Below are 12,500 nucleotides of genomic sequence, written 5' to 3' on the forward strand. Positions count from 1 at the left end.
GTGTGTGTGTGTGAGGGCGTGAGTGTGTGTGTGTGTGTTAGGGTGAGTGTGGAAACACTGCTGTGTCTCTGTGTGTGTATATATGGAGGGGGGGGGGGGGGGGGGGGGGGGGGTGATGTTGGGAGGGCAGTGGGGGGGGCAGTGATGTGGGGGGGTGGGAGTTTGATGGACTGCGCTGTCACCTCCCGCTCTGCGATTTACGGCGGCGGGGCTGCTGACGAGCGCGGGGCAGTAAAGCGGCCGGCGGGGGTGTATTTCACACGGAGTGGCTTTTATGAAGAACACCAGGACGGCTCTGCCCACGGCTCCGCCCGCCGCCGTGACGGATGGAGAAAGACGCATGACAAGCTTCATCATTGTTTGTAAATCTTAACTGTTCCCGCTCACTAACTCCAGGAGGCAATTCAGCGGAGACAGCGGGGGGGGGGGGGGGGGGGGGGGGGGGGGGGGGGGGGGGAAGGACAGCGGGGCTCTCTGAAGGTTATCTGATCTCTGTATTTGGCCAAATGATTGGCCCGGTGCTGGAGGGGCATAAATCTGACAGGGGGCACGGGGGGGGGGGCTCCTCACAGATACAGATCTAAAGGATCTCAACAGATCCAGACCGGTCCAGATTGATCCAGACTGATCCAAGCAGATTGCTCCAGACTGATCCAAAGTGGTCCAGACTGATCCAAACTGATCCAGACTGATCCAAACTGATCCAAACTGATTGATCCAGACTGATCCAAAGTGGTCCAGACTGATCCAAAGTGGTCCAGACTGATCCAAACTGATTGATCCAGACTGATCCAAAGTGGTCCATACTGATCCAAACTGATTGATCCAGACTGATTGATCCAGACTGATCCACAGTGGTCCAGACTGATCCAAACTGATTGATCCAGACTGATCCAAACTGATTGATCCAGACTGATCCAGAATGATTGATCCAGACCGATCCAGTCAAACTGAATCTGGATATATCTGGACTATGTTCCCCCCGATGTCGCTGTGACTTTGTGTTTCATGAATGTGATCATTGATCAGTAGATTCATTGATTATCATTATTATATTATATATTTAAAGGACATCAAAAATACACATTTAATACAAAAGATATACTTTTAAATTAGGACACAGACACATTAGAAGAAATATACATATTTGTATGTGGTGTGTGTGTGTGTGTGTGTGTGTGTGTGTGTGTGTGTGTGTATGTACTGGTATGTGGTGTGTGTGTGTGTGTGTATGTACTGGTATGTGGTGTGTGTGTGTGTGTGTGTGTGTGTGTGTGTGTGTGTTTCACTGAGATCAGATCAGATCAGTCACAGATCAGATCAGTCACAGATCAGATCAGTCACAGATTGGTGTAACTGCAGAGTAAAACCTGACAGGACCACAGCCCCGCCCTGCTGCCCCCTGCTGGCAGAATAACACTTCACTCTCCACCTCTGTGCACACCTGAGCGGGGCACAGGTACACACATTATCTAAATAATATAACCCAGACAAAGGGCTTCCTGCACTGGGGGGCGCACAGAACAGGACAGTTAGACCTCCAGACGAAGAGCACAGCGCCCCCCACAGGTGTTTGACTTCCTGATGGTCTGCAGCCCGTTCAGACACAGGTGAATCATGACATCACTTCCTCTGGCCCTCAGGTTTCTCTGCTGAAAGGTAACGTCGCACAGCGCTGACAGCCCCCACCAGAGTGAGAGGTCGCTCTGCAACCACGAACCCCCCTGCTGCAGAGCACAACAGGCCTCTAATACACTAACACAGTTGGGATGGCTGAGGAAGCAACAGGCCAGAGTGCCCCCCCCACTCCGAGCGGGACCCCCCCCCGGAGAGACTGACTGACCCATTACTGACTAAAGAACCTCCTGTCATCCTTTAAACAGAGCTGGTAACAACACACACACACACACACACACACACACACACACACACACACACACACACACACACACACACACACACACACACACACACACACACACACACACACACACACACACACACACACACCCCGCTCTGTGTGCTTCCCTCCATCTTACCAGTTTCACGGCTCCCCTGTCCTGACTGCAGCCTCCCCCGGATGTTCTAGAGCTCACTGTTGATAAAGTCTGGCTAAAACTTTATGGGGCCTGAGAAGTGTGTGTGTGTGTGTGTGTGTGTGTGTGTGTGTGTGTGTGTGTGTGTGTGTGTGTGTGTGTGTGTGTGTGTGTGTCACTCACAGGCTGCCATAGTCTCAGAGCAGTTGTTGTTGTTGCTGCTGTTGTCCTCCAGGCTGAAGAGGGGGGGCACACAGGTGCTGGAGCCCAGGCCCTGGGTCAGGTAGGTGGCTGCTGGGTAGTAGGAGTGCATGCGGTACTGAGACGACATGTTGTGGCTCGACAGGCGGCCGTCACCGTGAGCCACCGGCTTCAAACAGGAAGACAGAGACATTCTGCTGATACTTCATGAACCCTGACACCTCCACTGTCTTCATCATCATCATCATCATCATCAGTTAACCTACTCAATCGATCATTTAAAAGATCACTCTGATCATTTTACCTCTGGAACTGATCTGGACATATTTTGGTGCTAAAAGTGTTGGAACTGGTCCAGTAGATCACCTCAGCCAGCAGCCACCAAACGGGCTGCAATGGCTGCAACGTGATCCTTTGGGACAACTGATCACAGTAGGTCCACTAACCACCACTTAACCACTGTTTGTGGTTAAACCAAAAGGATCTTCCAGGTCTCTCTCTGTAGGGATCCTTTCCATGATGCTGTCACACACTTAGAATAACACTCTGAGCCTGTCAGTGGATCAAACAAGCTCTTTTAGTGGACCTACTGTGATCAGGTGCAGTTGTCCCAAAGGATCACGTTGCAGCCATTGCAGCCCGTTTGGTGTCTGCTGGCTGAGGTGATCTACTGGACCAGTTCCAACACTTTTACTACCTACCAGTCACTCAGACCCCAGGATGTGGACACAGAGGACCAGGAGGAGAAACAGTGGAGTGACCCTTTAATTGTCTATATAAAATGTCATGTCTTCAAATGTCTTGTGTCGATTCACAGTCCAGAAATATTCCACTTAACATCAAACAGGACAAACATGGAAGAAAAACATGTTAAAGTGCCGTTTTTGCCTAAAATCATTTAGATGATTAGATTCAGAGTTCAGACTGAAACTGTATTTACACACACACACACACACACACACACACACACACACACACACACACACACACACACACACACACACACACACACACACACACACACACACACACACACACTGTTGACTTCCTGAACAGATGTGTGCTGGTCAACCTGTTGGACTGTCGGGTTGTTTAAAGGCACCTGAGCACACAGCTGATCTCCCTCCTTCTTGGTTTTAACGTGATCTGCTGTTTGTTTGAATCAACACTACACCAGCGGACACACTCTCCATCTGAAACGCTGTCCTCTAAAGATCTAAAGATCACTCACTAAGGTGTGGCTGTACGATCCTCCACATGTGCACAGACAGAGGCGATGCGACAGGAGGACACACGGAGATAAAACCAGACGTGACGGAGGATCGGCTGCTGAGCCGTGGCCTGTTTCTTTAAAACGAGCTGTCTACTCAGCAGCAAGGCCGCCGCAGACAGTTTTCAATTTCACTTTTATGGAATTTGATTTCTGTCAGCCTGTAATCTGTCACCCGTATTGTCCACACCATCAGTTCTGCGACAGCTTTATAAACTGTTATTTAAGCTACACTCCGCTCTTGTATGAGGCTGTGAAAAATACAGCAGAGATTGGACTGGAGTCTGACGGCGTGCGGGACACATTCAGCACCAAACTAAACTGGGCCCACAGGAGCTCAGGGTCAGTGTAGGAACGCCCCCCGAGCTTCTCTCTGGGGGGTCTGACCCGGCCGTCCGCGTCACGTGGCAGAGGGACCGTCAGCTGGTTCACGCTCAGACGGGACGTCTCATCCCGTGTGGAGCTTTGGGTTCAAAGAGCCGAACGCCGCGGCACACGGGGACCAACCCCCCAGGAGGATCTCCAGGCTCTGAAGCCCATTTAACATAATGACCAAGCCGTGTCATTACAACAGTGGCGTCGGTCACATGACGGCGTGGAGCCCAAAAAGACTTTTTACCACAAACTCACATTGTGACAGACGTCTGTTTAGAGCATCACAACAGAATCTGATCCATCATCATTCAATCAATCATCAATCATTTTATCCACACTCAAGTTAGCACAGGGCTAACAGGAAGAGAGCAGAGGGCTAACAGGAAGTTAGCACAGGGCTAACAGGAAGAGAGCAGAGGGCTAAGAGGAAGAGAGCAGAGGGCTAACAGGAAGAGAGCAGAGGGCTAAGAGGAAGAGAGCAGAGGGCTAACAGGAAGAGAGCAGAGGGCTAGCAGGAAGTTAGCAGAGACTAACAGGAAATTAGCAGAGGGCTAAAAGGGAGTTAGCACAGGGCTAACAGGAAGAGAGCAGAGGGCTAACAGGAAGAGAGCAGAGGGCTAAGAGGAAGAGAGCACAGGGCTAAGAGGAAGTTAGCAGAGATTAACAGAAATGTAGCAGAGGGCTAACAGGAAGAGAGCACAGGGCTAACAGGAAGATAGCAGAGGGCTCACAGGAAGAGAGCAGAGGGCTAACAGGAAGTTAGCAGAGATTAACAGGAAGTTAGCACAGGGCTAACAGGAAGTTAGCAGAGACTAACAGGAAGAGAGCAGAGGGCTAACAGGAAGAGAGCAGAGATTAACAGGAATGTAGCAGAGGGCTAACAGGAAGTTAGCAGAGACTAACAGGAATGTAGCACAGGGCTAACAGGAAGTTAGCAGAGACTAACAAGAAGAGAGCACAGGGCTAACAGGAAGTTAGCAGAGACTAACAGGAATGTAGCAGAGGGCTAACAGGAAGAGAGCAGAGGGCTAACAGGAAGTTAGCAGAGGACTAACAGGAAGAGAGCAGAGGGCTAACAGGAAGTTAGCAGAGACTAACAGGAAGAGAGCAGAGGGCTAACAGGAAGAGAGCACAGGGCTAAAAGGAAGAGAGCAGAGGGATAACAGGAACTTAGCAGAGACTAACAGGAAGATAGCAGAAACTAACAGGAATGTAGCAGAGGGCTAACAGGAAGAGAACAGAGGGCTAACAGGAAGTTAGCAGAGATTAACAGGAAATTAGCAGAGGGCTAAAAGGGAGTTAGCACAGGGCTAACAGGAAGAGAGCAGAGGGCTAACAGGAAGAGAACAGAGGGCTAACAGGAAGTTAGCAGAGATTAACAGGAAATTAGCAGAGGGCTAAAAGGGAGTTAGCACAGGGCTAACAGGAAGAGAGCAGAGATTAACAGGAATGTAGCAGAGGGCTAACAGGAAGTTAGCAGAGACTAACAGGAATGTAGCACAGGGCTAACAGGAAGTTAGCAGAGACTAACAGGAAGAGAGCACAGGGCTAACAGGAAGTTAGCAGAGACTAACAGGAATGTAGCAGAGGGCTAACAGGAAGAGAGCAGAGGGCTAACAGGAAGTTAGCAGAGGGCTAACAGGAAGTTAGCAGAGACTAACAGGAAGAGAGCAGAGGGCTAACAGGAAGTTAGCAGAGACTAACAGGAAGAGAGCAGAGGGCTAACAGGAAGTTAGCAGAGACTAACAGGAAGAGAGCAGAGGGCTAACAGGAAGTTAGCAGAGACTAACAGGAAGTTAGCAGAGACTAACAGGAAGAGAGCAGAGGGCTAACAGGAAGTTAGCAGAGACTAACAGGAAGTTAGCAGAGGGGTGCTTGGGGCGGGGGGGTTAACTAACGGACACAAAGCCATCACAGAGATACTGAGGCTAAGGCTCATACAGCCGCTACAGTAAGAACAGCTGGTTGTGAGCATGTTACACCACATCATGGAGTAAACTACAGCAGGAGCCACTGAGGAGAGGGCTGCCTCCTGGGGGGCCTCCTGGACGGTTTCGTCACCTCCCCGAGGGGGGGGGCGTCCTCTTATCTGGCACCATCTCCTGTCTGGCTCTGCACCGCCCTGATGTTATATTATCATCAGCATCCACCTGCATGACAGCCAGGCCCCACTGAGAGCAGAGCACCGGGCAGATCCTCCCCCTGATAGAGACACTCCACCGAGGGGGGGGGTCACATCACCACCAGCACTGCAGCATCACTGGATTTACAGGATTTATGTATAAATTATATCTATCACAGGACACTAGATACGTCGTTGTTGTAATAACGTGGTCAATAACGAAACAAATAATCTGATATTTCCTAATAAGACAATGTAGGAATAACGAGGGAGTTTACTGAAGTAACCAAAGATAATTAGTATTTCTATGTAGTAAACAGAACAGAATGAACGCTCCACCTTTTGTGGCTCTAAGGTTAAACTGCTCCGCTGAAACTCTTCTCCAAATAATCTCCATGCAAATACACCAGACGAGGCCCCTCAGTTTGAAAGACGCCCTCTCAACCCCACACCCTCACTGAAAACACCATCAATCACAGCGGAGGATGGCTAAATTATGCTAAGGAGTGCTAACTGATTAGCATTAATGTGCTCACTTTCTCCTCGGAGCGCTGAGGCGGAGCGCCGCGCTCCTCTGCCGGCAGACAATACCATTAACCTTCGCAATTCAGGCTCCGCCGCCAGCGGCAGGCGAGCCGGAGCACTGACCCCGAAACTGGATGTTACAACTGGGGGGCCAGCTGGGGGGGGGGGCAGGACGGGAGGCAGGAGGGGACCAACCAGGGGTTAGTCACCTGGTGCTGCTGGTTAGTCACCTGGTACTGCTGGTTAGTCACCTGGTGCTGCTGGTTAGTCACCTGGTACTGCTGGTTAGTCACCTGGTGCTGCTGCTGGTTAGTCACCTGGTACTGTTGCTGGTTAGTCACCTGGTACTGTTGCTGGTTAGTCACCTGGTGCTGCTGGTTAGTCACCTGGTGCTGCTGGTCAGTCACCTGGTACTGCTGGTTAGTCACCTGGTGCTGCTGCTGGTTAGTCACCTGGTGCTGCTGGTCAGTCACCTGGTACTGCTGGTTAGTCACCTGGTGCTGCTGCTGGTTAGTCACCTGGTACTGCTGCTGGTTAGTCACCTGGTACTGTTGCTGGTTAGTCACCTGGTGCTGCTGCTGGTTAGTCACCTGGTACTGTTGCTGGTTAGTCACCTGGTGCTGCTGCTGGTTAGTCGCCTGGTGCTGCTGGTTAGTCACCTGGTACTGCTGGTTAGTCACCTGGTACTGTTGCTGGTTAGTCACCTGGTACTGCTGCTGGTTAGTCACCTGGTGCTGCTGCTGGTTAGTCACCTGGTACTGTTGCTGGTTAGTCACCTGGTACTGCTGCTGGTTAGTCACCTGGTACTGCTGGTAGTTGTACAGGTTTCCATAGTAGGCGGGGTATCGTGAGGGCTGGTAGAGGTTGTAGTAGGAGGTCTCCAGCAGGAGGTCTGAGGGCCCGTCGCTGTGACCCCGGGTCGCCGGCGGCGGGCTGGAGGACGCTGCAGAGCGACTCCCTGAGACACACAGAGACACGGTGAGCGTCTGTGGCTGGACGTCAGCGACTCTACAGTTCACACAGTGTTTCAGTTGTTTCTAACGAGGGTTAAACTGTCCGTTTGTAAAACTATCCGTGTGTTTATGTGTTTCATGTGACAGCAGAGCTCAAGCAGACTTGCTGAAAACAATCTTATCAGACAGTTTGTACACAGACTTGTAGTAGATCTTCTGTTTGGCCATTAAACGGGAGAAGGAGACACATTAAGGTATCTGTGCTCTTTCCACCCCTCAGCTGCTCATACTGCTGCCAACAGCACCCTCTGCAGGTGACAGGTGTTTTTAACACAACATGCCATCAGTGCACAGGAATGCGGTCGCACTCGGGACGAACACGACCATCCGATCATCATTACTAATTATCTGTTGTTCCTTCCTTATCAACAAGGCCACATTCTTCTCAGGCAGACTCTGATCTGTGGGTCAGACACTGTGCTACTGACGTGTGCTGTCCCTGTTCTAACTCCTGTCATCAGTGAATCACAGAGTGCTCAACTCCTCTTTCCACCTCAGCCTCTGCTGCCTGAGCCCAGAGTTCACCCTCACAGCATCACAAAGCCCAATCAGCCTTGACCACAGCCACATTCCCCTCCTCACAGTCCCTATCAGGCCAGAGGGAACACCGTATCTGTGTCAGCCTCCGCCAACACAAGAAATGTCTTCTTATGCTGCTGCCTCCAAAACAACTTTCATTTTCACCCATTCCCACCAAAATGTCACATTTCTTATGTATTTACTGATGACATCTACAGGCCCTATAAAGGTACCCCAGTCCAGTGGGATTGCTTGATAATACTGAATAACTATGGACTTAATGAGTAGCTCTGTTTCTCCCCCTGGTCCTCTGTGTCCTCATCCTGGTGTCTGAGTGACTGGTAGGTAGTAAAAGTGTTGGAACTGGTCCAGTAGATCACCTCAGCCAGCAGACACCAAACGGGCTGCAATGGCTGCAACGTGATCCTTTGGGACAACTGCACCTGATCACAGTAGGTCCACTAAAAGAGCTTGTTTGATCCACTGACAGGCTCAGAGTGTTATTCTAAGTGTGTGACAGCATCATGGAAAGGATCCCTACAGAGAGAGACCTGGAAGATCCTTTTGGTTTAACCACAAACAGCACACACACCAGACTACATTCACTAAAACAGGGACTTTAGAGAACAGGACACAGGAGCTGCTGCCTCCATCAGTCAGTGTGTTTGTGTTATTGTGTGACTTTGGTGTTTTAAAGGGTTAGTTTGGATACAACACAATATTTGTGTAACACAAACACACTGACTGATGGAGGCAGCAGCAGAGCAGCAGCTCCTGTGTTCTGGGAGGTAAAATGAGTGTTTTTGCCAATGGGGTCTTGTGTGTATATCTTGACAGCATTATGGAAAAGATCCTTACAGAGTCGGACGTGTACGGATGTTATATCGCTCTCTTCAAACAAACCACACTCCACAAAAACAGGAAGTTAACCTCACAGAACACAGGAGTTGATAGTCCTACGGCCTGTATGACTCACCTGTGACAGTCAGAGCAGATGAGGAGGTGGAGGAGGTGGAGGAGGGGGTCGGGGAGCGTCCCTCCACAGAGTACAGGCAGTCTGCTCCGGCTTCGTTCTTCACCATCACCTCCGGGCCAGACAGAGCCACCGGACTACAAATCCCAAGCTCCTCTTCCTGGGCCTGCTGCCGCCTCAGGGCCACCTGCGGGGGGGGGCACCAGAAGTTACCTTTACCTACAGGACACAGCCATAACCTGTCCAATGATGGTACAAACAGGAATAACACTGACAGACAAGACTGATGATTATTAGAACATCCAAATATTTCCCCTTTAACCTTTTAAAACAAGAATCTTCTGGAAAATATCGAAATGTAAATGATCAAAATGTTCATATTTAATAAATTAAATATTCAAATGGAATATTCCATTCTAAATGTATTTAAAATGTAAAATGTTTAAACCTGTTAAAGAAAGCCTGTAGCCGCTCAGCTAGCCTGTTAGCTAGCTGCTGTTAGCACCCACACACCCTTCAAACATTCAGTCAGGTCTGTCCCGGACCCCCCACGACCCCCCACGACCCCCCCCGGGCCCACAGGTTACCTGCGCCGCCATCACTCGCTGCCTCTCGGCTATCAGCCGGCACTTGGCGCACTGGCAGTCCCTCCAGGAGCAGAACCGCTTGTGGCCCTTCAGGGGGGACACGTAGCCGTGGTTCCTGCAGCGGGAACACTTGGGCATCCGGGGGGGTTTGAGGCCCTTGGATGGGGACAGGGGTCCTGGGGACAGGGGCCCGGGGCTCTCCGGGACCGGCCTGCTCTGCTTGTCCTTACTCATCAGGAAAAGGGCCCAAAAAACGGATAGACCACCGGGGAAAAACGGATAGACCACCGGGGAAAAACAGGCAGACCACCGGGGAAAAACAGACAGACCACCGGGGAAAAACGGACAGACCACCGGGGAAAAACAGACAGACCACCGGGGAAAAACAGACAGACCACCGGGGAAAAACGGACAGACCACCGGGGAAAAACAGACAGACCACCGGGGAAAAACAGACAGACCACCGGGGAAAAACGGACAGACCACCGGGGAAAAACAGACAGACCACCGGGGAAAAACGGACAGAAGACGGTCTACTAGAGCAGCAGGTGAAAGCCTGGACTGGAGCCGGTCTGAGGTCTGAGCCGGACTGGTGCCGGTCTGGAGGCTATAAGGTCAGGGTTCCTCCCGCCCTGCTGCTGTGAGGTGGGAGGACAGGGGGGGGGGGGCAGACACCATGATACACTCTGTAACATTAACAGGAGTACTAGTACTGTAGTAAACTAGTACTGTATTAGACTAGTACTGTAGTAGACTAGTACTGTAGTAGTAATATTAGTGAACTAGTACTGTAGTAAACTAGTACTGTAGTAGTAATATTAGTGAACTAGTACTGCAGTAAACTAGTACTGTAGTAGTAATATTAGTGAACTAGTACTGCAGTAAACTAGTACTGTAGTAGTAATATTAGTGAACTGGTACTGTAGTAAACTAGTACTGTAGTAGTAATATTAGTGAACTAGTACTGTAGTAAACTAGCACTGTAGTAGACTAGTACTGTAGTAGTAATATTAGTGAACTAGTACTGTAGTGAACTAGCACTGTAGTAGACTAGTACTGTAGTAGTAATATTAGTGAACTAGTACTGTAGTAAACTAGTACTGTAGTAGTAATATTAGTGAACTAGTACTGTAGTAATAATATTAGTAAACTAGTACTGTAGTAAACTAGTACTGTAGTAGACTAGTACTGCAGTAGTAATATTAGTAAACTAGTACTGTAGTAAACTAGTACTGTAGTAAACTAGTACTGTAGTAGTAATAGTAGTACGGTAGCAGTACTCGTAGTATTAATAGTAGTCGTAGTAAACTAGTAGTAGTAATAGTAGTAATAATAGTATCAGTACTAGCAGCAATAGATGATGACACCAAATGAACTGACAGATTATTTGGTTTGTTTAACTGAGCTTCAGGTGGACCAGTGACCAGGTGGACCAGTGACCTCCCTTCAGGTGGACCAGTGACCAGGTGGACCAGTGACCTCCCTTCAGGTGGACCAGTGACCAGGTGGACCAGGTGCTGCTCCTCCCTCACCTGACCTCAGAGTGTGGTCCCAGGTGGATCCGGCCTGTGAGTCCTTCCTCTAACACGTACTGTAGCTTTGTGTGTCCAGTGTGACTGAGTGATGACCGAGCCGGACCCGGTCCTGGATTTATAGGCCGGGGGGGCAGCCAGGTGAAACCGGGCAGCCGGTTAAAATCCCAACTCTGCCGAACGGAGAGCGGCTGAAGAGTTACCAATTAAAAAACAGCAGCTGGAGACAAACAGCAGCTCGCTGACACCAGGCTGTGATCAGCAGAGGCTCCTGACTGCAGGTCACTCAGCACAGCAGACACCCTGCCTGTCTGTCTGCAGGCCTGTCTGTCTGCAGGCCTGTCTACCTACCGGTCTACCTACCTGTCTGTCTGCAGGCCTGTTTGCCTGTCTGTCTGCAGGCCGGTCTACCTACCTGTCTGTCTGTCTGTCTGCCTGTCTGTCTGCAGGTCCCTCCTGTGTTACCAGAGACCGTACAGCTGTAACTATTTATTAGTTTGGATTTAATCACTTCACATTTGAAGAACAGGGACACTGAACGTAGCCTGATTTTTGACCTGGTTTGGTGGTGACAGCTTTCACTGTCGGGGTTTCCTGAGTGGATCACGGGGTTTCCTGAGTGGATCACAGGATCTAAAAAGGTGAGACATCAGGTGAGACACAGTTACACTCATTCATGTTAAAAGATAAAAGTATGAAATGCCACATTTTTATGCAATCGTTGGAGAAGCGGAATTTTCCGAGGCATCCTTGAAGGCAGCACTGCCTAGCAACAGCGGTGTTTACTGTCTGAGGGCGGCCTCGGTAAACTGAAGGTTGACTTTAGCTAACTTTAACTAACTAAAGGTTAACTTTAGCTAACTAAAGGTTAACTTTAGCTAACTTTAGCAACATTTAAGTAAACTTAAATCAACTTTACGTTAGCTTTAGCTGACTTTGGATAAACTTCACCAAACTTTAGTTAACTTTGCGATACGCGATGCCCAAACTGAGGGGACAGAAAGCGGACGGAGCTGAGAACCATCAGAGTCCTGAGGACCGAGACACGGACTGGTACCGGACCCAGATCCGGTATCTGACCGAGGAGCTGGACAGGCCAGTAAAACACACACACACACACACACACACGGGGGGGGGGGGGGGGGGGGGGGGGGTTGTGTGTACTCAGACGGGGACCTAATGGGGACACCGGGGACTTTTCTGCACCCTCAGTGTAACATGTTAAAGGGTCACTCCCCTGGTTCTCCCCCTGTTTCTCCCCCTGGTTCTCCCCCTGGTTCTCCCCCTGGTTCTCTCTGGGTGGAAGTAACAAAGCACTTTTGTCCTGCGCTCAGTTACACTTTGATA

At 50.0% G+C, this 12,500-nt stretch overlaps 2 protein-coding genes across 2 annotated transcripts in view; one reads left to right on the top strand and one right to left on the bottom strand.

Annotated features, from left to right (window-relative positions):
• dmrt1 (doublesex and mab-3 related transcription factor 1) overlaps nucleotides 1–9,855 on the bottom strand; it is a 22,023-nt gene extending 12,168 nt beyond the window's left edge. The window contains exons 1-4 of the mRNA XM_070833016.1: nucleotides 9,622–9,855; nucleotides 9,038–9,221; nucleotides 7,330–7,487; nucleotides 2,220–2,406 (exon numbers count right to left, since the gene is read on the bottom strand). Coding sequence (XP_070689117.1) covers nucleotides 2,220–2,406; nucleotides 7,330–7,487; nucleotides 9,038–9,221; nucleotides 9,622–9,855 — 763 coding nt within the window. The remainder of the gene's footprint in view (nucleotides 1–2,219; nucleotides 2,407–7,329; nucleotides 7,488–9,037; nucleotides 9,222–9,621) is intronic.
• Nucleotides 9,856–12,132: 2,277 nt separating this feature from the next.
• LOC139203511 (cilia- and flagella-associated protein 157-like) overlaps nucleotides 12,133–12,500 on the top strand; it is a 5,918-nt gene continuing 5,550 nt past the window's right edge. Inside the window, 1 exon segment of the mRNA XM_070833299.1 lies at nucleotides 12,133–12,248. Coding sequence (XP_070689400.1) covers nucleotides 12,133–12,248 — 116 coding nt within the window.

The sequence above is a fragment of the Pempheris klunzingeri genome, chromosome 7 (assembly GCF_042242105.1).
Source record: "Pempheris klunzingeri isolate RE-2024b chromosome 7, fPemKlu1.hap1, whole genome shotgun sequence".
Taxonomy (NCBI): Eukaryota; Metazoa; Chordata; class Actinopteri; order Acropomatiformes; family Pempheridae; genus Pempheris; species Pempheris klunzingeri.